The sequence below is a fragment of the Ammospiza nelsoni genome, chromosome 2, assembly GCF_027579445.1.
Source record: "Ammospiza nelsoni isolate bAmmNel1 chromosome 2, bAmmNel1.pri, whole genome shotgun sequence".
Taxonomy (NCBI): domain Eukaryota; kingdom Metazoa; phylum Chordata; class Aves; order Passeriformes; family Passerellidae; genus Ammospiza; species Ammospiza nelsoni.
In genome coordinates, this window is record NC_080634.1 from 118,250,735 (window position 1) to 118,275,459 (window position 24,725).

General features: G+C 39.1%; 1 protein-coding gene across 1 annotated transcript in view; it reads right to left on the reverse strand.

Annotated features, from left to right (window-relative positions):
• Positions 1–24,725, reverse strand: part of SIM2 (SIM bHLH transcription factor 2) — a 73,187-nt gene that overhangs the window by 43,400 nt on the left and 5,062 nt on the right. The window contains exons 2-4 of the mRNA XM_059493876.1: positions 20,825–20,907; positions 16,116–16,205; positions 2,680–2,788 (exon numbers count right to left, since the gene is read on the reverse strand). Coding sequence (XP_059349859.1) covers positions 2,680–2,788; positions 16,116–16,205; positions 20,825–20,907 — 282 coding nt within the window. The remainder of the gene's footprint in view (positions 1–2,679; positions 2,789–16,115; positions 16,206–20,824; positions 20,908–24,725) is intronic.

The following is a 24,725-nucleotide window of genomic DNA, read 5'->3' on the forward strand; positions in this document are numbered from 1 at the left end:
CCCCATTTGAGCTTCGAACAGGATGAATAAAAATAAAAATAAAAATAAAAATAAAAATAAAAATAAAAATAAAAATAAAAATAAAAATAAATTAAAAATAAAAATAAAAATAAAAATAAATTAAAATTAAAGCTCCATGGCATAAAAGGCATTATTTAATTTCATTAAAGGCATTATTTAATTTAAGGTACTTTATTCCCTGTAAGAACATTAAATCCTGGATCATAGTACTGAGTTTCTGCTGCTCCCCCATTTGAGCTTCGAACAGGATAAATAAAAATAAAAATAATAAAAATTAAAATTTAAAACTAAAAATTAAAATTAAAATTAAAATTAAAATTAAAGCTCCATGGCATAAAAGGCATTATTTAATTTAAAGTACCTTATTCCCTATAAGAACATTAAATCCTGGATCACAGGGGAGTTTCTGTTGCTCCCCTATTTGAGCTCTGAACAGGATAAATAAAAATAAAAAATAATATGAATAAAAATAAAAATTATAAATAAAAATAAAAATAAAAGTAAAAATACATAAAAAGCTCCATGGCACAAAAGACATTGTTTAACCTAATGTACCTTATTCCCTAAAAGAACATTAAATCCTGGATCGTGGTTTTGAGTTCCTGCTGCTCCCCCATTTGAGCTTCGAACAGGATAAATAAAAATAAAAATGAAATAAAAATAAAATAATAAAAACAAATAAAAATAAGCATAAACAAATCCAAAATCCAATCATAAAATAAAAATAAAATATAACTTTAACTATAACTGTAACTATAACTATAACCATAACTAACTATAACTGTAACTAACTATAACTGTAACTATAACTATAACTATAACTGTAACTGTAACTATAACTATAACTATAACCATAACTAACTATAACTATAACCGTAACTAACTATAACTGTAACTATAACTATAACTTTAACTATAACTATAACTATAACCATAACTATAACTATAACTATAACTATAACTATAACTATAACTATAACCATAACCATAACTAACTATAACTATAACTATAACTATAACTATAACTATAACTATAACTATAACTATAACTATAATTATAGCCGTAACTAACTATAACTGTAACTGTAACTATAACTATAACTGTAACTATAATTATAGACATAACTAACTATAACTGTAACTATAACTATAATTATAACTATAACTATAACCATAACTAACTATAACTATAACTATAACTATAACTATAACTATAACCATAACCATAACTAACTATAACTATAACTATAACTATAACTATAACTATAACTATAACTATAACTATAACTATAACCATAACCATAACTAACTATAACTATAACTATAACTATAACTATAACTATAACTATAACTATAACTATAACTATAACTATAACTATAACCATAACCATAACCATAACTAACTATAACTATAACTATAACTATAACTATAACTATAACTATAACTATAACTATAACCATAACCATAACTAACTATAACTATAACTATAACTATAACTATAACTATAACCATAACTATAATTATAGCCGTAACTAACTATAACTGTAACTGTAACTATAACTATAACTATAACTGTAACTATAATTATAGACATAACTAACTATAACTGTAACTATAACTATAATTATAACTATAACTATAACCATAACTAACTATAACTATAACTATAACTATAACTATAACTATAACTATAACTATAACCATAATTAACTATAACCATAACTAAATATAACTATAATTAACTATAACTATAACTATAACCATAACCATAACCATAACCATAACCATAACTAACTATAACTATAACTATAACTATAACTATAACTATAACTATAACTATAACTATAACTATAACCATAACCATAACCATAACTAACTATAACTATAACTATAACTATAACTATAACTATAACTATAACTATAACTATAACCATAACCATAACCATAACTAACTATAACTATAACTATAACTATAACCATAACTAACTATAACCATAACTAAATATAACTATAATTAACTATAATATAATTATAACCATAACCATAACCATAACTAACTATAACTATAACTATAACTATAACTATAACCATAACCATAACTAACTATAACTAAACTATAACTATAACTATAACTATAACCATAACCATAACCATGACCATAACCATAACCATAACCATAACTAACTATAACTATAACTATAACTGTATCTATAATAAAAATAAAAATAGAAATAAAAATAAAATAAAAATAAAAATAGAAATAAAAATAAAAATAAAAATAAAAATAGAAATAAAAATAAAAATAAAAATAAAAATAAAAATAAAAATAAAAATAAAAATAAAAATAAAATAAAAATAAAAATAAAAATAAAAATAAAATAAAAATAAAAATAAAAATAAAAATAAATTTAAAAATAAATATAAAAATAAAAATAAACCCATCAATAAACGTAAATGTAAATGTAAATGTAAATGTAAATGTAAATGTAAATGTAGATGTAAATGTAAATGTAAATGTAAATGAAGTTATGGATCCATGGAATGCTTTGGGTTGCAATCTGTCCCATTTCAGCCTGGAATTGTTTATTGAAATTGTTTTCCCCTGTGTTTTTATTGAAATTGTTTTCCCCTGTGTTTTAAAGGAGACGTGAGCATACCTTGCAGGAGGTGGGGATGCAGGGGCTGGTGGGCAGTGAGGACAGCGCTCATCTCGTCGTGGTCCGAGGGGTGGATGTACTCGTAGATGCTGTTCCCGGTGAGCTCCACCTGGGGAAACCACGGAACCAAAGCAGCTGGGTCAGCCCTGCCCTCAGACACCGCAGGGTTAACGCGTCAGCTGCGTGTGTCAAACATCTCCCAAATCCCAGCCATCCATCCCGATTCACTCTGTCCTCAGCAGTGGTGGATGCCACAGGGGGTTTGGTGGGAATTTCTGGTGTTGCATCAGGGACAGAGGAGCTCCTGTTGGGGCTGGGAATGAAGCCATAAATCAGAGCAGCCGTAGAAAAGTTAAATTGCCACGAACGGGAGGAAAACTCAGAGCTGTAGAAATGCCTCTCAGCAAGGCAAATATGAAAATAAAAATGATGTTCCTGCAGGTTCCCAGAAACTCTCACCTGCTCTCACACAACCCCTTTGTGTTTTCCCACCACCAGCAGGGCCAAAATGACTTTTACTGAAGGTATTTGAGGAACAGGAGTTTGGAAATGGTTTTTCTGGATTTATATCCTTGTTTTCCTACCTCTTGAGTTGTATTTTCTCTTATAGCTACTAATTCTAATATCACTGTTATAAACACATGGTGAGTCCTAATTTCTTTTTTATTCCAGGGTCAGGATTAAATGTGTGGGAGGGCATTTCTTGTTGGCGCTCAGATGTTTATCAGTTCTTATCTCTGTCACAGTCTCACAAACCCTGAGCTCTGCAGCGCTTCACTCCAACAAACTAAAAATGGAGCCCTGTCTCTCTCTCCAAGGCCTTTGAAGGATAAACTGTCCAATTGAGAAATGACACCTCAATTATTTTCACTTTTAACCCAATACCCAACCACCCGTGCCCACAATGGGGACTTTTTATCCAATGACACAAAACCACCCAAACCCATGGAGAAGGAGGGGAAGGAGAAGGAGAAGGAGGGGAAGGAGAAGGAGAAGGAGAAGGAGAAGGAGAAGGAGAAGGAGAAGGAGAAGGAGAAGGAGAAGGAGAAGGAGAAGGAGAAGGAGAAGGAGAAGGAGAAGGAGAAGGAGAAGGAGAAGGAGAAGGAGAAGGAGAAGGAGAAGGAGAAGGAGAAGGAGAAGGAGAAGGAGAAGGAGAAGGAGAAGGAGAAGGAGAAGGAGAAGGAGAAGGAGAAGGAGAAGGAGAAGGAGAAGGAGAAGGAGAAGGAGAAGGAGGAGGAGGAGGAGAAGGAGGAGGAGAAAAAGGAGATGGAGGAGGAAAAGAAGAATGCAAAGAAGAAAAAGAAGGTGAAGAAGGAGAAAAAGAAGGTGAAGAAGAAGGAGGAGAAGGAGGAGAAAAAGGAGGAGAAGAATGTGAAGTACAAGGAGCAGAAGAAGAAGGTGAAGAAGAAGGAGCAGCCTCCACCCCAAAACCTCCATCTTGCTTTCTATCTATTCCTGTATTCTAAACCCTGAAACTCTGAGTTTCCCACCCTGTGATATCACACACTTCTGTTCAAGCTCCACACCTTTAATCTCAGTTTTATTATTGAATTTTGGAAGCTTCTCCAGGCCCTCAGGTCAATGCAGTGTTCTCCTGGGGGTCAGTGCCTGGCAGCACAGAAAGTCTGGAATTCTCAGCGACCAGGGTTCCAACAAACACAAACACACATCCCAAGAACTCCACTTTTTTTTTTTTTTTTCAATTAAAAACGCTACAAAAATTACTACAAAAACGAAGGTACAGCAACGGCCTCTGAGAGAACCCAAAAATCAGATTTCCGTGGATTTTCACTGCTCTGAACAAACACTCGCAGTGAAGATCTGCCTTAAATATTTGTGTATCCCCTGTCCTGCCCTGAGCTTTGCCTGCACAGGACGAGCTCCATCCTTTCCCACTGCTAACAGGGGCACAGAAAACCAAAAAGAGCCTCGTGCCCCCGTGTCCCCTCTGCCAGCTCTGCCTGCCACCCCCAAACCCCTGAGAAAAGTCCCCAGAAAGCTGCAGGAATGGAATGAAGGGGGAAACAGAACAGAATTCCTTGATTTATCTCCTCCAAGTCTGGGAATCTAAAGGAGATGTTATTGCTTTGAGGTTTTTAGCAATTAATTTCCACAAAATTCGATACAAAACCCACAAAAACAGACCAAAATCGAAAATATTTTTCCTTATTCCTATCCTGAATTTCCTGACTATGTTCATTGAGGCAAAGAAAGCTGCAGAAAATTAGGAATTTATCTGGAAACAGAGCTGAATTCCTTTATCTATCTTCTGTAAATCTGGGAATCCAAAGAGGATGTTATTTCTATGAAGTTTTTATCAGTTAATTTCCACAAAATTTGGTACAAAACACACAGAAATTGACCAAAATTGAAAATAATTTTCCCTTTGTCTTATCCTGAATTTCCTTATCAGTGTAGGATGAGGAAAAGAAAGCTGCAGAAAGGGAGGAATTTATCTAGAAACAGAGTTGAATGCCTTCATTTATTTTCTCTAATTCAGGGAATCCAAAGGAGAAGTTGTTGCTTTGAGATTTTTATCAATTAATTTCCACAAAATTTGATACAAAATGCACATAAATGGAACAAAACTGAAAATAATTTTCTTTATTCTGACCCTAAATTTCCTTGTCTATGTAGGATGAGCAAAGAAAGCTGCAGAAAATTAGGAATTGATCTGGAAACAGAGCTGAATTCCTTTATTTATCTTCTCTAATTTTGGAATCCAAAGGAGATGCTGTTGCTTTGAGTTTTATAGCAATTAATTCCTCTGCCACACAAAATTGGATACAAATCACACATAAATGGACCAAAACTGAAAACAATTTTCCCTATTCCTATCCTGAATTTCCTTATCAGTGTAGGATGAGGCAAAGAAAGCTTCAGAAAATTAGGAATTTATCTAGAAACAGAGCTGAATTCCTTTATCTCCTCCAAGTCTGGGAATATAAAGGAGATGCTGTTGCCTTGATGTTTTTATTGATTCATTTCCACAAAATTTGTTACGAAACACACATAAACAGACCAAAACTGAAAATCATTTTCCTTTATCCTATCCTGAATTTCCTTGTCAATGCAGGATGAGCAAAGAAAGCTGCAGAGAATGAGGAATTGATCTGGAAACAGAACTGAATTCCTTTATTTGTCTTCTCTAATTCTGGGAATTTAAAGAAGATGCTGTTGCTTTGAGGTCTTAATTGATTAATTTCCACAAACATTTGGTACAGAAACACACATAAGCAGACCTAGAACTGAAAATATTTTTTCCTTATTCCTATTCTTATCTCCTTATCAATGTAGGATGAGCAAAGAAACCTGCAGAGAATGAGGAATTGACCTGGGAAGAACAGGAAGAATTGTGGGATTATTTGGTTTTGACACAGAAATTAATCCCAGTCGGTTGCTCCTGGCTTTAAATCTGTAAAAATCTCCAGAAAAAGAATTTTAAAAATATTGAAATTGTAAGGAAAGCAGGAGGCAGGGTTTGGAATGAGTCCCCAGATCAGAGCGGGGCAGTGATTGCAGCCGTTCTCCTGAGCCCGTCCTGCTCCTCTCCCTGATCCTGGGAGTCGCCTTTTCTTTGCAATAAATGAAGTTGTCTGCCCTCACAAAGCAATCTTTTTTTTTCTTTTCTTCCTGAAAATGCTCCTCTCCTTCCATTTCCTGCATTATTCATGGAATGTCCCTTCCCAGGGCTGTGCAAACTCGCCTTTTTTTTTCCCCCCCTCCCCTAAGCATCTTTTCTTCACTGCTCCTTCCCAACAGCCCCTCCCTGCAAACACAAAACATCAACAGGGAGCTGATCCTCTAAGCAGGCTGGAAATGCAGTGAGTGAGGGAAAAAAGAGGGAAAAAATAAAGAAAGGGGAGATGGAAAGAGAAAGAGAAAGAGAAAGAGAAAGAGAAAGAGAAGAGAGAGAAAGAGAAAGAGAAAGAGAAAGAGAAAGAGAAAGAGAAAGAGAGAAAGAGAAAGAGAAAGAGAAAGAGAAAGAGAAAGAGAAAGAGAAAGAGGAAAGAGAAAGAGAAAGAGAAAGAGAAAGAGAAGAAAGAGGGACAGAGGGAAAGAGGGAAAGAAAGAGAGAGAAAAAGAGAAAAAGAGAGAAAGAAAGAGAGAGAGAGAGAGAGAAAGAGAGAAAGAGAGAAAGAGAGAAAGAAGAAAGAAAGAAGAAAGAAAGAAAGAAAGAAAGAAAGAAAGAAAGAAAGAAAGAAAGAAAGAAAGAAAGAAAGAAAGAAAGAAAGAAAGAAAGAAAGAAAGAAAGAAAGAAAGAAAGAAAGAAAGAAAGAAAGAAAGAAAGAAAGAAAGAAAGAAAGAAAGAAAGAAAGAAAGAAAGAAAGAAAGAAAGAAAGAAGAAAGAAAGAAAGAAAGAAAGAAAGAAAGAAAGAAAGAAAGAAAGAAAGAAAGAAAGAAGAAAGAAAGAAAGAAGAAAGAAGAAAGAAAGAAAGAAAGAAGAAAGAAAGAAAGAAAGAAAGAAAGAAAGAAAGAAAGAAAGAAAGAAAGAAAGAAAGAAAGAAAGAAAGAAAGAAAGAAAGAAAGAAAGAAAGAAAGAAAGAAAGAAAGAAAGAAAGAAAGAAAGAAAGAAAGAAAGAAAGAAAGAAAGAAAGAAAGAAAGAAGAAAGAAAGAAAGAAAGGAAAGAAAGAAGAAAGAAAGAAAGAAAGGAAAGAAGAAAGGAAGGAAGGAAGGAAGGAAGGAAGGAAGGAAGGAAGAAGAAGGAAGGAAGGAAGGAAGGAAGGAAGGAAGGAAGGAAGGAAGGAAGGAAGGAAGGAAGGAAGGAAGGAAGGAAGGAAGGAAGGAAGGAAGGAAGGAAGGAAGGAAGGAAGGAAGGAAGGAAGGAAGAAGGAAGGAAGAAGGAAGGAAGGAAGGAAGGAAGGAAGAGGAAGGAAGGAAGGAAGGAAGGAAGGAAGGAAGAAGGAAGGAAGGAAGGAAGAAGGAAGGAAGGAAGGAAGGAAGAAGGAAGGAAGGAAGGAAGGAAGGAAGGAAGGAAGGAAGGAAGGAAGGAAGGAAGGAAGGAAGGAAGGAAGGAAGGAAGGAAGGAAGGAAGGAAGGAAGGAAGGAAGGAAGGAAGGAAGGAAGGAAGGAAGGAAGGAAGGAAGGAAGGAAGGAAGGAAGGAAGGAAGGAAGGAAGGAAGGAAGGAAGGAAGGAAGGAGAAGGAAAAGGAAAAGGAAAAGGAAAAGGAAAAGGAAAAGGAAAAGGAAAAGGAAAAGGAAAAGGAAAAGGAAAAAGGAAAAAGGAAAAAGGAAAAAGATGGAATGGGAAAGAGGATTATCTACATTGCTTCATTTATGTAATTTTCTCTAAAAGTTGCCCTTGAAAAGCTCTGTCTGCTCCTTTCCAGCCACAAGCAGGTGGGGGCTTGCTGCAGGAACACCCCACATCCAACTTCTTGTCAGGGAGGGAGCAAAACACAAAATCTCCCTGTGAGTCCTGCCTGGAAATTCTTCTGTTTATTTCTAATTAAGGGGGCAAACATTCTGCAAATGCCCAGAGGTGTCTTCATGAATATCCTGATCACCTACATTAAAAAATAATCTAAAAATTCTTCTGGCGATGGACATTTCATTTCCAGAACATGACAAAATTGCCAAGGGGCATCACTCACAAACCTCTCCTCATCATTTTATCTTTGGTTATGAGTGATTTTTTTCCTCTGAATATTTTGCCCTTGGAATGAAAGACCCAGTTTTAGCAGAGAATTTCCCTGCCAAAATAAAAAGAAAAAAAGAAAATTCATGGGTGGCTGTGTATAAATGCCTTATAAATAAATAAAATAAAATAAAAAAATAAATAAATATGTATATGTATCCCTAAAAATATCCCTTCAAATTAGGGACTTTCTGACACAGAAAACCCCAATCAAGCTGACCAACCTCATCAGCTGTAGTTGATGTTTTCTCTTAAAAACTGTAACTCATGGATGGCTCTCAGTTTTCCCAAACTCATCACCCATTTTAAAATGATTCCTCGTGGAAATTCACATTTTTCCACAGGATTCAAAGGGTCAAAGGTCACAGTTTTGTCCAAAATTTCGCTTTTTTGTCCCAGGGTTTATGTCTAAAATTCAAGCCTAGAATCCTTTGCAATAATGACTTTTATTCCTTGTTATAATCACTGAAAAGATTTTTTTCTGATGGGTTCATTTGCAACCCCAGGAAAATCAGCAGGAGGCAAAGGTACAACATTGACTGTGGGATTTTTGATTAATTTTGAATGGGTTAGGGATGGGAACTCTGAGGTTTTTAGGTGATGTGACTTGTTTTTCTAATTTTCTACACAGGCAGGAAGGGTGAGTTCAGCTCACATTGTTACAGCATGGTTCAGAATGTCACAAAACCCCTTAATTACAAGATTTTTTTAAGGATTTATTGACCAATAAAACAAAGGATATTTAAGATTTTGATCCAATCCTTAAATATTCTACCTCATGGACCCATGTACAGTGTGAGCTTTCTTAGCCAACCATGTTCTGACACACAAACCTACAGCGCTGCATTCTCAACTCCTTGTTTACCTCTGGAACTGCTTTTATTTTTATTTCTTAAACTCTAAAACTCTGAACTTCCCTTTCCTCAGCTTAACCTGTCTCTGCATTAAACCCCAAATCCACATTGTCCCTTCCAGCCCCTCAGTTTGGGAGCCTTTCCCAAGGCCTCAGATCAAATCCTGGCTTTCATTCTGAGCTTTGGCTGCCAGGCCCAAAGTTCTGAGAGTTCCCTGCATTTCAGATTGCAGCAGAACTGACACTGCAGTGCAATGTTTGTCCAAACAATACTTTAATAATGAAGCAATATTTAATAATGATTAAAGACCCTCAGTTACAAGACTTTTTAATGATTTATTGACCAATAAAACAAAGGATATTTGTTTTTGACCCAATCCTTCAATATTTCACCTCATGGACCCATACACAGTGTGAGCTTTCTTACCCAATCATGTTCTGACACACAAACCTACAGCGCTGCATTCTCAACTCCTTGTTTACCTCTGGAACTGCTTTTATTTTTATTTCCTAAACTCTAAAACTCTGAACTTCCCTTTCCTCAGCTTAACCTGTGTGTGCTTTAAACCCCAAATCCACATTGTCCCTTCCAGCCCCTCAGTTTGGGAGCCTTTCCCAAGGCCTCAGATCAAATCCTGGCTTTCATTCTGAGCTTTGGCTGCCAGGCCCAAAGTTCTGAGAGCTCCTTGCATTTCAGATTGCAGCAGAACTGACACTGCAGTGCAATGTTTGTCCAAACAATACTTTAATAACGAAGCAATATTTAATAATGATTATTTTTAGCCTGGAGAAGAGAAGGCTCCAGAGAGGCCTTAAATCCACCCCAGGGAATGGCTCCGGAGCAGGATTTGATGGATTTGGGGGCAGGAATTGTCCCCTGGCAGGGTGAGGAACTCCTGGGTTCCCAAATCCCTTCTCCAGGAGGAGTCTGGGTGTGGCTGGAGCCAGGTTCAGGGACAGAGCCGAGCTCTGGTTGTGCCCAAAGGTTTGTAGGGGTGGGATTGATCCTTGCTGGGAGTTTGTCCCTCAGGATTGAGGGTGCAAACCCAAGGGATTGATAGAGGTAAAATAAACCCTGGATTTCAGATGATGGAGATAATGGTTAGAGAAAGGGATTTAATCAATCTATTATAACTCCTGGATTTCAGATGATGGAGATAATGGTTAGAGAAAGGGATTTAATCGATCTATTATAAATCCTGGATTTCAGATGATGGAGACAATGGTTAGAGAAAGGGATTTAATCAATCTGTTACACAATGGAAGTGGTTGTAAGTTGTGAGGAATTTTAGAAGGAATTTGAGATGGAACTTCTGATTTGTTTTTGATAATGTGGTTTTTTTTCCTCATCTTCTATATAGGCAGGAAGGGTGAGTTCAGCTCACATCTTCACTGCATGGTTCAGAAAGGCCCAAGACCCTCAGTTACAAGACTTTTTAAGGATTTATGGACCAATAAAACACTGCCAACAAGGATATTTATGTTTTTGACCCAATCCTTCAATATTTCACCTCATGGACCCCTGTTACAGTGTGAGCTTTCTTACCCAATCATGTTCTGACACACAAACCTACAGCGCTGCATTCTCAACTCCTTGTTTACCTCTGGAACTGCTTATATTTTTATTTCTTAAACTCTAAAACTCTGAACTTCCCTTTCCTCAGCTTAACCTGTGTGTTCTTTAAACCCCAAATCCACATTGTCCCTTCCAGCCCCTCAGTTTGGGAGCCTTTCCCAAGGCCTCAGATCAAATCCTGGCTTTCATTCTAAGCTCTGGTTTACACCCCCAAAGTCCTGAGGGTTCCCTGCATTTCACATTCCAACAACTGACCCCAAAATTGACTTTTTAAATTGACTTTAAAATAATAAAACCAGCAGCAAAGGGTTGGGGGGCTAAGGCAGAGTCAAATAACCAAAATATGGATCCATAATTTGGAGTCTCACCCCCTGCTAGGCACATTCAGCTCTTTCAAAGCCTAAAATAAAACCCTGAAAACTTTAAAAATACAGAAATTCTACAGCTCAATTCATAAAGCTAAATCTCCCATGCCTCAGGTTATTAAAGCACCTTCCTTGATGCAGTTTTTAATAGCTGTAAATACCAAATCTCAGCATTTCCTACTAACAGGGGGTTTATGAGCAACTCAGATTTATTTTCTTTATTTTTTCCAGCCAAGGAATGATTCATAATAAACACACAGGGCTAAGTGGATGGATTCTAGAGTAAATAATTGCATATTTTACCTCTCATAGACTCATTGGATAAAAGCAAAATAAACTCCTGGAAAAGTTCATTTGTGGTGAAATATTTCAAGAATTGTCAAAGATAAGTCTGGATGCCTCATGGATCCAGAAAACTGTTGGAATAAGCTCCAGACCTTCAAATTAAATTAAAATTTGTCTTTCCACATTGTCTCCCGAGAGGATTTTCCTCTTTTTTGTGCCTTTGGACTCTGAGGGGAAAAAATATTTGATGAATTAAAGCTGTTTATTATCCACGGAAAAAAAAAAAAAAAAAGGCAAAAAAAGAAATTTTCTGTGCCAGGACTGGGACGAGCTGGAGGAAAGTTCCTCCAGCAAAATTCCCAATTTTCCTGCTGCAACCGGGAGCAAATCAAACTCCAAAGCCACAAATGAAGTGGCAGGGCCACAAATGAAGATGTAGATTTTTCAGAACCTCTTTTTCTGAGGCAAAGCCGTGCTTCAAAACAATCCTTAAAGCTGGGCTGAAATTTATGGCTGGTTTAGGCAGCCTGGCTTTTGCTCAAGCTTTAATTTCTTCCTGCTGAAGTTAAATCCAAGCAGAAGATAAAGGCCACTGTAGCAGGCCTCCAAAAACAGGCTGCAAAAAATCTTTTTAAATGGCTTTTTTATTTAGTTGAACGATATATTTTTAAACAAATGGCACTGGAGCAGGAAATTGATGTGTGGGCTAGTTAATTGTCAAATTATTTAATAAAAAGGCTTCTCTGTGCCCACTCTAAAGGATTTTTTTTTCCAATCACCACCACTCTGCTCCCAGCTTGCTTTGGCTCTGTGAGGGCACTTGTAGGAAATATAATGTGGAATTAATTTTTTATTATATTATTGGGGAATTTCCTCCTCCTGCCCAATTCTGGTTGATGGCAGGGGCAGAAATGCCAGGATTTCCAGAGGAGGGGGAACAAAAACTCCTTTTGAGACTCCGGGAGCTGACAGGAATATCCCAGGATAAAGGGATTTGTGTTTTGAGGAGTGGGCGCAGCCCAAAATTAGTGCAAAATGATCCCTTCAAAAAGAGAATATTGAGGCAGAGCAAGAACAGTTTGGTGATGAATCAGGATGAAATTTTATAAATAAATTAAAATTCATTTCAGTATTTTAATTATAAATGAAATTTATGAATAAACCCATGTTCTCTGTCAATTTTTGTGTTCTGCGAATCCCTTTAGTTTCGAATCCACAACTTTCAAGCTCAGTTGTTCCAAACTTCTGCTGAAGTGAAAAATTTGGGATTTTGCTGATTAAACTTAAAATTCAGAAAACAACTTGGCCAAACCTTCTGATTTTCCTCAGCACCTCTTGCACTTAGAATTTCTAGATATTTCCATGCTCATGGAATTCAGTGAGTGCAGATGAGCAGGAGGAATAAATAAGATTAAAACTTGTGTGACACCGCCAGTCCCCTCTTCCTACACCTGCCAAAGTCTCTGTAGTGTCCCAATGATCCCATAATTCTTTAATTGTCCCTAATAACTGGGTTAGTAATAATAAAAATTCATTAAAATAATCAATAATAGAATTAATAAAAAATAATAATACCACCACCAAGACCTACAAGATCTGGTGGCTTGATACCCCTCCAAAAGAAGAATTTATGGGCAAAAAATGGAAAATTTTGGGAGAAAAAAAATACAGGACAGGGAATTTCTGGATGGAAGGGGATGCTGAGTGCTTTGGGATAATGGCACTGGTGACATGGATGGATTTGAGCAGGTAAAATCCTGAATCCTCCAGGATTAAAAATTCGGGGTGAGACAAACCCAGGCTGAAAAATGAATAGAAAATTTTCAGCCCCTGTGGAGAGAAGTTGATTTATTATATTATTACTTATTATTATATATCAAGCAAAGCAAGATTTAAAGGGGTTTGAACGTGAATTAAATGGTTTGAAACAACTAAAACTCCACCAGAACAGTGAACAAACAGAACTAAGAATGTTTCCTGCTCATATTTTTAAAATTAACAGGTAAAAAAAAAGTATTTATCGTGGCTGTTTAATCCCAAAATGACTTTTTCTAAGAGAAACAGGGGTTTAAAGTGGTTTTTATGGGTTTATATCCTTGTTTTCTCTACCTCTTGAGTTCTATTTTCCCTCATAGCCATTAATTCTAATATCACTGTTATAAATAGACATCCAAATAATTCCACTTTATATTTTCCAATTAATAATATCGATTGCTACAAAAAAATTAAGGTACATAAATAATCCCCGCCATTAAATTCCCCCTCTCTGTTTTTGGAAACAGCCACAGGATAAATTCACCAGAATATTTCAGAATCTTCTCCTCTCTCTCACCTTCATCTCCTCTGCTGTTTGGGCTTTATTTCAATTCATTTATTTACTGATAAATGTTTGATACACAACTGAACCCTTCGGTTCCTTGCAAGTGTCACCCAGGGCCTGCTGAAATTAATGAGGAATTTTTTTAATTGGACTTTGGCAAACTTTAGATCAGATGCTACCAGGGAATTTCAGTTACAAAGGCGTGGAAAGTCAATTTCTGCTTTAATTTCAATTTCTGCTTTAATTTCAATTCCTGCTTTAATTTCAATTTCTACAATAAATTCAGGCTCTTTGCCCCTGTGCGTATCCCAAGAAGGCAAAAAAAAAATTAGAAATGTCCATCTAAGAGGAAAAAAAAACCATAAAAGCATAAAACGCCCTCATGGTTCTGGTGCAGAACAGTAGTAAACTGAGTTTTATGAGTTCTATCACAACCATATAAAATGCTTTACTGAAAAGAGCACTGAGCTGGAAAAACTCAGGAAAAACTGCCCTGAATTCCATGTGAACACTCATAAATCTGCCCCCCTTCTCCTTTTTATAGATTTTTATTTTTATTTTTATTTTTTTTTCCTCCTCCTGCAGCACCTTTACCACAAGTCCCCTGTTCAGATTTCTCTGCCTTTCTTGGGCAGCCTCAATATCTGACACAATCTCAGGCTGCCGGAGTCAAATTCTGAGTTTTATTTCAGATAATTGTCAAATTATTTAATAAAAAGGCCCTTTCTCTGCCCACTCTAAAGGATTTTTTCCTCTTTTTAAAATTATTTGTATTTTTCTTTTTTTCCTCCTCCTCCAGCACATTTACCACAAACCACATCAAATTTTTCTCCCTTTCACAGGCAGCCTCGATATCTGACACAATCTGAGGCTGCCGGAGTCAAATTCTGAGTTTTATTTCAGATAATTGTCAAATTATTTAATAAAAAGGCCCTTTCTGTGCCCACTCCAAAGGATTTTTTCCTTTTTATTTTACTTTTTCCCTCCTCCCCCCAGCACATTTACCATGAACCCCCTGTTGCACATCAGATTTCTTTCCCATTCACAGTCTCAGTATCTGACACAATCTGAGGCTGCCAGAGTCAAATTCTGAGTTTTATTTCAGTTAATTTCAGATTATTTAATTAAAAGGCCCTTCTGTGCCCACTCTAAAGGTGTTTTTCCTCTTTTAAATTTTTTTTTAATTTTTATTTTTATTTTTTTCCTCCTCCTCCAGCGCATTTACCATAAACCCCCTGTTCCACATCAGATTTTTCTGCTTTTCATGGGCAGCCTCAATACCTGATGCAATCTTTTATATCATTATTTTATTTTTATATTTATTTTTATATTTGTTTTTATTTTTATTTTTAAATGTATTTTTATTTTTAATTTTATTTTTATTTTTAATTTTATTTTTATTTTTATTTTTTCCTCCTCCAGCACATTTACCATAAACCCCCTGTTCCACATCAGATTTTTCTCCTTTTCATGGGCAGCCTCAATACCTGACACAATCTTTTATATCATTATTTTATTTTTAAATTTATTTTTAGTTTTCGTTTTAAATTTATTTTTAATTTTATTTTTATTTTTAATTTTAATTTTATTTTTATTTTTATTTTTTCCTCCTCCTCCAGCACATTTACCATAAACCCCCTGTTCCACATCAGATTCTTCTCCTTTTCATGGGCAGCCTCAATACCTGACACAATCTTTTATATCATTATTTTATTTTTAAATTTATTTTTAGTTTTATTTTTATTTTTTATTTTATTTTTAATTTTATTTTTATTTTTATTTTTTCCTCCTCCCCCAGCACATTTACCATAAACCCCCTGTTCCACATAAGATTTTTCTCCTTTTCATGGGCAGCCTCAATACCTGACACAATCTTTTATATCATTATTTAATTTTTATATTTATTTTTATTTTTAAATTTATTTTTATTTTTATTTTTAATTTTGTTTTTAATTTTATTTTTATTTTTTCCTCCTCCCCCAGCACATTTACCATAAACTCCCTGTTCCACATAAGATTTTTCTCCTTTTCATGGGCAGCCTCAATACCTGACACAATCTAAAGCTCCCAGACTCAAATTCTGATTTTATTTCAGCCCCACTGCCTGCCCACACTTGGCTTTCAGGCCCTGCAATTTGCAATATTTTGTTATTTATGGCCCTTCTGAAAGGTAACGAGCAGTAAAACAACGAACAAGAACAGAAATCAATTCAGCCTGATGTGGCGGCAAGGAAAGGAAATTTGAGTCTTTCACCAAAGCCCTTTGCAAGCAGAAAAAACCTTCAAACAACCCTGAAAAAAATAAAATTACTTTATATAAAAGCAAGGCAGCAGTGTGAGGGTCCAAATTTGTGTTTTGTGTTTTATTTTATTTGTTTTTAGGAGTCAGAGCACATACCTGGGACAGGCCAAGGTGCACAGACGCTGTTTCAGAAATGTACATTATTTTGCCATCGGATGCCACGACGAAAACAAAACCATCCAAAGTCTGGAAGGAAGAGAAATGCACAGGGTGAGAGGCAAGAAATCTGTTTAAAGCATTTACAGGGGGGAAAAAATGGATTTTTGGGGATGATTTCTGACTTCAGCAGCAGCAAACAGCAAAATTTAAGGAATAAAATAAAGGTAAAGGTAAAGGTAAAGATAAAGATAAAGATAGAGATAAAGATAAAGATAGAGATAAAGATAAAGATAGAGATAAAGATAAAGATAGAGATAAAGATAAAGATAAAGATAAAGATAAAGATAAAGATAAAGATAAAGATAAAGATAAAGATAAAGATACGAGAAAGATGAAGAGATAGAGATAGAGATAGAGATATAGAGATAGAGATAGAGATATAGAGATAGAGATAGATAAAAATAAAATAAAACTAAAATAAAAATAAAAATAAACTAAAAATAAAACTAAAACTAAAACTAAAACTAAAACTAAAACTAAAACTAAAACTAAAACTAAAACTAAAACTAAAAATAAAAATAAAAATAAAAATAAAAATAAAAATAAAAATAAAAATAAAATAAAAATAAAAATAAAAATAAAATAAAGGAAATAAAATAAAATAAAATAAAATAAAATAAAATAAAATAAAATAAAATAAAATAAAATAAAATAAAATAAAATAAAATAAAATAAAATAATAATAATGGTAATGGTAATGGTAACAGTAATAGTAATAGTAATAGTAATAGTAATAGTAATAGTAATCGTAATAGTAATAGTAATAATACCACCAAGACCTACAAGATCTGGTGACTTGATACCCCTCCAAAAGAAGAATTTATGGGCAAAAAATGGAAAATTTTGGGAGAAAAAAAATACAGGACAGGGAATTTCTGGATGGAAGGGGATGCTGAGTGCTTTGGGATAATGGCACTGGTGACATGGATGGATTTGAGCAGGTAAAATCCTGAATCCTCCAGGATTAAAAATTCAGGGTGAGACAAAGCCAGGCTGGAAAATGAGTAGAAAATAAGGCCCTTGTGGAGGGAAGTTGATTTATTATATTATTTATTATTATATATCAAGCCAAGCAAGATTTAAAGGGGTTTGAACATGAATTAAATGGTTTGAAACAACTGAAACTCCACCAGAACAGTGAACAAACAGCACTAAGAATGTTTCCTGCTCATATTTTTAAAATGAACAGATTTTAAAAAGCATTTATGGTGGCTGTTTATTCCCAAAATGACTTTTTCTAAGAGGAACAGGAGTTTAGAAGTGGTTTTTATGGGTTTTTATCCTTTTACCTGATTTTGCTCATTGTGAAATCCACATCGTGCCAAATAGATTCAGCTTTGCTGCTGCGATTTCAGGGAATATTTTGCTTTTATTCAGGTTTTTTGTAGGTTTTTAGCCCAATGCTGAGCTCTGTGGTGCTCAGGGGGAAGCCAGGCCCTACCTGAGCCTTTTTTGATGGTGTAATTGGCAAACCCAGATATTTGCAATTTACCTCGTGGCACCAGCAGCAATGCTGAAATTTGGCTGCATTTTACAAAAATGTGTCTCTGCTCTGTAATAATGTGAATTTCCAAAAGGAAAGCAGAAAAAAAAGCCAAATTAATAACACAAATATCTCTCTTTGAGTCTCAAAGGGAGCCCACCTTCCAAACAAAATAAAGAATTCGTGTGTGGCTGTGTATGAATGATCTCTCCCTTCAATTTACAGAAATTCTGACATTCAAAAAAAAAAAAACCCTGAGCAACCTCATCCTCTGCCAACATCCAAAATGAAAAAGCACAAATTTCCCTCTCTGAGTGTGATAAAGTTTTATCCTTGCAGTCTGCAAACCTCAACAACTCAAACTTGGGATCCAATCCTACGAATTCTCCTTGGCAGGAAATTGGCTGGGAGGCAAATGTTGAGTAAAAATTGAAGTTTGGTTAATCAGATATTATTTATAGGAGAAAAAATTAAATAATGTGGTAAAGCTCTGCCAGAACTGGCCACGATTTGGGTACAAAACCTCTCAGTTTGGGGGCTCTGGATTTTTCAGTGCCCAATTTCAGGCATTTTTTCAAAGGTAACTGATAACAAAAAATCTGCATTATCCCTACCCAGCACAGAAAGCTTTGATCAACGTGTGAATATCAGTGAATATTCCCACATGTGAATATCACTGGAAATTATATTTGGAAGAGAAAAATAATTTTTACAGTGCATAAGTAAAACAACCACCTGTTTTATTTCATTTAAAGTCGCTAAAGTGGAAGAGAAGCAATAAAATCCTGTCTAATTCATAGTGCCACCCCAATAGGAAAATATTCCAAATTATTCTCTGGCCTACTAATGACTCTACAGCATACAATTGAAACCAGATTACTCTTTGCTAATTTTTTAAAGTATAAATTAAATTTTGTAGAAATATTATAATGAGAAATAATTTATTGCAGTTTTAGCCACAATTTTGCTTTGAACACTGTTGTCATGCAATTGCTTTACCCTTAATTAATAATTGTTTATTAATTTATCGTTATTAAACTTGGCTCAATGCTGCTGTTACTGCAGCACATCCCAAAATTTCATGTACAGGGAAACACACTGAAGCTGAAAATTCACATGGAAAATTTCAGTCTAAGAACTCTTAAAAAAAAAAAATTTTGCAGTAAATGTGGGTTTATTAAAACCTTCAGCATTCATCATTCAGAAATAGCTGAACTGTAAAATGAGAGTTGCAGGTGGTCAGCATTTAATTTGGTATAAATTCAATTAATGCCAGACAAAACTGGGAACAGCCAGGAGGAGGAGCAACAGCAATGATTTCTACAACTGGGTCTGTACTTTATTATATAAATTAAATTATCATACAGATTATTATACACAACTGGATCAGCATTTCCAGGTGGGCTCGTGACTAACAGCTGAGAGGGCAGCAGCTACTTGAAATAAGATGATAAGATAAGATAAGATAAGATAAGATAAGATAAATAAAATAAAATAAAATAAAATAAAATAAAATAAAATAAAATAAAATAAAATAAAATAAAATAAAATAAAATAAAATAAAATAAAATAAAATAAAATAAAATAAAATAAAATTCCAGGAGATCACGTTGAGCTCTGCCATTGCCTGGATGTTGTCAGTGCCTCCCAAATTCCCATTTTTCCCTGCAGGGAGCGGCCGATGCTCTGTGATCCCAAATGAAGAACAGCGCTCACCATCCCAAAGGTCGGGGCAGGGATTTTCTGTCGGGTTTTTATCCCCGGCCGAGCCAAAGAGTGAAAACAGCCCCAGGTCCGTGAGCAGGAATTCACCTCCCGCAATGAACGATTCCGGTCTAGTGGCTCTCTAAAATCAGGGGGGGAAAACCTGTCCTGCGTTTGGTTCATGTACTAATAAATAAATAAATAAATAAATAAATAAATAAATAAAATAGAAAAGAATATATGTAAATAAAATACATAAACATATAAATAAAATTAAAAGTAAAACTTAAAGCTATAAATAAAAATGAAATCATTATAAATATATGGTACATGTATAACATATAATAAATAATACATGTTTTATATGATATATAGTATATATCTAGTATATAATATAATATATTTTATTTTATTTTATTTTATTTTATTTTATTTTATTTTATTTTATTTCTAGTAGCTGCTGCCCTCTTAGCTGTTTGAGTCACAAGTAAGTGTATATACTATATATATATCACATATAGTATATATATGATATATAGTATATAGTATATAGTATATAGTATATAGTATATACTATATACTATATACTATATACTATATACTATATACTATATACTATATACTATACTATAATGTAATATAGTATATATATGATATATAGTATATAGTATATAGTATATAGTATATAGTACATAGTACATAGTACATTGTATATTGCATATTGTATATTATATATTATATATTATATATTATATATTATATTTTTTATATATGTAATATATATAAATATATAAAGAAAAATGAAATAAAATTAAAACTAAAACTTATATATATATATATAAATAAATAAGTAAAATTTATATATATATATATATAAAAATTGAGTTAATTTTAATTTTTTTTTTCTATCCCTCCTGCTGGCTCCCTCGCCCCGGCTACGACTTCCTAAACTCAGAATTCAGAGGAATTCCGGAGCAGATCACCGGGGTTATGAACAGCGGGATTTTCAGGTGCTAAAGCCCCGGGAGATGCAATGCGGGTGTTGTCCCCTCCCAGGTGCCACCACCGGGGAACACCGGTCCCTTCCCCCGGGGCTCCCTGGGGACATCCCCGGCACTTTTGGGGCTGGGAGAGCTGGGCGTGCCCAGAGGGGATGAGCGCCTCTTGCTTCGGCCGATATCAAAGGCGAAAAATAATGAAATAATTGGAATTTAAGTGGTTGGTGCCTCTGGTTTTCTGCTCTCCCAGCCCGATGAGATGAAGGCTTCAGACAGGCTGTGGTGGAGCGAGAGGAGGAGGAGGAGGAGGAGGAGGAGGAGGAGGAGGAGGAGGAGGAGGAGGAGGAGGAGGAGGAGGAGGAGGAGGAAGAAAAGGAGGAGGAGGAGGAAAAGGGGGCGGAGGAAAAGGAGGAGAAGGAGGAGAGGCAGCCCCTCAAGGCCGGGTTCTCCATGCGCCCTACCTGGAGCAAGTGGGATCCGAGCTCCATGGCCACGTTATCCAGAGGGCCGATCCTGCTCGGCTGCCCCCAGGCGTCGCCCAGACCTACAGAAAACCCCAAGGGTTTGGTCAGAGCGGCAGCGGAGCCCGAGCTGTCCCCCTGCCCCTGCCCCTGCCCCCTCTCCTCCCGCGGTGCAAAGGCTGTCAGTCCCTTCTGCACACAGTTTTTGGGGTGGAATTGTTCTTTTTCTGGAGCGGAGCATCCCCGCGGATGCGCTTTCCCCGAATTCCCCGGAGGGAATTCCTGCAGGGACCGATGGGAATTCCGCTCCCATCGCCCGCCGGGGCCGTGCTGTCCTTGCACCGACCCTCTCCTGTCCCTGTGTCCCTGTCCCTGTGTCCCTGTGTCTGTCCCTGTCCCTGTGTCCCTGTGAGCGGCCACCCCCGAGGTGGCCAAGGAGCAGGAGGATGAGGAGGTTGAAGAGGGCCGGAGCTCGACTGGAGATGAACTGCCCCGATTTCACCTGAGCACGGACGGGACCGACAGAGCTTCGCCCCCCGGCCCCATCGAGCCCCAACCCCACAGCCCGAGCCCAAACCCAACCCCACAGCCGAGCCTACACCCGAGCCCATAGCCTGAGACTGAGCCCAAGCCCACAGCTCGGCCCCAGACCTGACCCCACAGCCGCCCGATCCCACAGCCTGACCACACAGCCCAACCCCGTACACGAGCCCAAATCCGACCCCAAACCCGACCCGAAACCCGAGCCCACAGTCTGAGCCTGAACCTGAGCCCAAATCCGACCCCGAGTCCAAACCCGAGCCCACAGCTCGAGCCCAAACTCCAGCCCGCAGCCTGAGCTCAAACCCGAGCCCAAACCCAAGCCCACAGCCTGAGCTCAAACCCGAGCCCAAACCCAAGCCCACAGCCTGAGCTCAAACCCCAGCCCACAGCCCGAGCCCAAACTCCAGCCCAAACCCGAGCCCACAGCCTGAGCTCAAACCCGAGCCCAAACCCGAGCCCACAGCCTGAGCTCACAGCCCGACCCCAAACCCGAGCCCACAGCCTGAGCTCAAACCCGAGCCCAAACCCGAGCCCACAGCCTGAGCTCAAACCCGAGCCCAAACCCGAGCCCACAGCCCAAGCTCACAGCTCGGCCCCAAACCCGAGACCAAACCCGAGCCCAAACCCAAGCCTACAGCTCGACCCCAAACCTGACCCCACAACCCGATCCCACAGCCTGACCTCACAGCCCAACCAACACACGAGCCCAAATCCGACTCCAAACCCGAGCCCACAGCCCGAGCCCACAGTCTGAGCCTAAACCTGAGCCCAAAACCGACCCCGAGCCCACAACCTGAGCCTAAACCCGAGCCCAAACCCGAGCCCACTGCCCGAGCCCACAGCTCGGCCCCAAACCCGAGCCTAAACCCGAGCCCAAATCCAAACCCAAACCCGAGCCCACAGCCGAGCCCGGCCCGGGGCAGTGAAAGTTCCTGACGGAGCTGCCTTGGGGCGAGGAGCGGCAGCGGGGCTGGGGCTGAGGTTGGGTTGGTTGGTTGATTTTGGCTTCCAGGGTAAAACGGAGCCTTTCAGGAGCTCCCGAGGAGCCGAGGCCACCACCCGGTGACAGAGGGGTCACTGTCCCCAGGGGATGGAGGAGAAGGGAAAGACGCGACCGCGCCATCGCATCCGTTTGGCGCCTCGTTTTTGGAGAGAAAGAACAACCCTCGGCTTCGGGGAGGCCGCAAAACCCAAAAAGGCTTTTGCTGGCCGGTAACCCTGGGTGAAAGGCGGGGATTCGGTGCTGCCAGCCTGGAACTCCGGCCCGTTTCGGGATGCCCCGCCATGAAACGGAGCCCCGCGTTTTCTCCCGGTGCCCTCCGGCCGCCCAGAGGCTTCCAAAGAAATTCCCCTTCTCCCGGCTGTGCCGCCGGAACGGGAGGGAAAACTGGCAGAAATTCCTGCCCTGAGCTCCAGCTCCGTGATTCCCGATCCGTTTGTGCTCTGGGCACTCAAACCCGGCCTGGGAATGATGGGGGGATTTATCTCCACTCTTGGGGCATCCCTTGGGATGGGCAGGATCCCCGGCGGGGAGGACTCGGTGCTTCCCCCGAGTTTTGATTCCTTTCCCGGTGTTTGGCTCCGTGTCCTTCTCCCGCCGGGAAAGCGCTGAGGATCTTCCCAAGCCAGGCAGGGACACCGGGGACCTGAGCCGGCTCTGACCCCTCCTTTTCGCCGTCCCAAGGCAGCAGCAGCACCCAAAAAGAGGGGTCTGCATCCCCACCCCGTGTCCGTCTCTCCAAACCCCGGGAATAAATCGCGTTTTCCCGTGGAAAAGGGAAAAACACCTTCCCTGCTCTGAAAGAAGCGCTGGGAAATCTGTTCGGCAGAGCCAAACGAAAATTCGCGCTTTTCTCCGCCTTTTCCCAAATCTCCGTTTGGAAAAGGCTCCTAAAATTCCAGAGACACGGCAAAAATGTGCTTTTTGCTGAAAGGCTTTTTTGTTTCTCGGGATAAAAACAAAATTTGGGAATCACGGAGTTTTCCTGGAGTTTCTTTCCCTAGACGGCAACAAATGGAAATTCCAGAGTCTGTCCCTGTGCCGCGGGGTTTGCCCTTATTTCGATTTACTCATTACAAATTTCGAACTATGAGCCTGCAAACCTACAAAGGGAGGTGTAAAAACTGCCCTGAGCTCTCCCATTCCCAAAAACGGAGCAGATTTATTCCTTGAACTCTCATGAAACCCTTCAAGAACGAACCGCGTCTCTGCCCCACCCGTGCGGGACAATTCGCTCCATGCTGTCCTTTCTCAGCATCCCAAAATCTGCACGGGTTTTGAGGATTTTTCCCAGCCCGGGATAAAAAAATGTCACTTGCTCAGATTCGCTCCCTTAGGAATTTTAAATTGGAGTCGGAATCGCGAACGCGCATCAGACGTAAACACGCTCGGTGGATCAGCCTGGCATTCGTCTGAGCTTATTTTAAAGCCGGCGATTTTATCATTTAATCCGCCAGCAGATCGCTTTAAAGGTGAAAACGAAACGAATAAAACCTTACATTCGAATAAGGGACTAACGCCCATTAACTTCTCCTCCGAGAGATTTGCAGGGACGCGTTCCTGTAAATGTATGGATGCCATGGGCTGGGCCTGGCTGCTCCTGCCCGCCCGGGAAATATTCCCAAATTCGCTCCCTGGCCTGGAGCGGGGCCAAAATCCCTGCGGATCCACAGCGAGCCTTGCTGCACCGCTCCTCGGTGGGACGGGAGGCGATCCCTGCCTGGGGTGGTTGGGAGGGGACATTTCCCGATGTCCCCTCGCAGCAGGAATTACCCAGCCCGAGAGAGAATTCCCAGCCAGCGGCGGATGGAGCATCCTCCCCGCAAACATTGGGAGCACCCATGGGGGTGACCCGGCCCCAACGCGGCTCCTTTGCCGTGCCAGAGGCTCGGGAATCACCCAGATCCAGCGATCCGAGGGAATTCGGGCCGGGAGGAGCGCGGAGAGCTCAGCGGCAAAACCCAGGTTCCCTGCGGGACGGCGTTTGGCCGGTCCCACCTCAAACTCCGCTTTTCTGGCGCCCTGCCGCAGCAGATATGGGCGAGATGAGCCTCTCTCCTGCTTTTCCCGGTGTTCGGAGCCGCGTCTGTCCCCCTGGGCCCGGGCAGGACAGGGGTGCCGGGCACGGCAAACCCGGCCCCGAGCGCGGCTGTGCCCGCCGGACCCTCCGGGCACCGAGAGGCGGCTCCGGCAGCTCCGGAGTCAGAGGGGGTTTTAAACAAACATCCCCAAATTCCTGCTGCTTTTCCCGGTGCTCCGAGCGGTGTCTGTCCCTCCCGAGCCCGGGGATGGCGGGCAGGGCGAACCCGGCCCCGAGCGCGGCTGTGCCCGCCGGACCCTCCGGGCACCGGGAGGCGG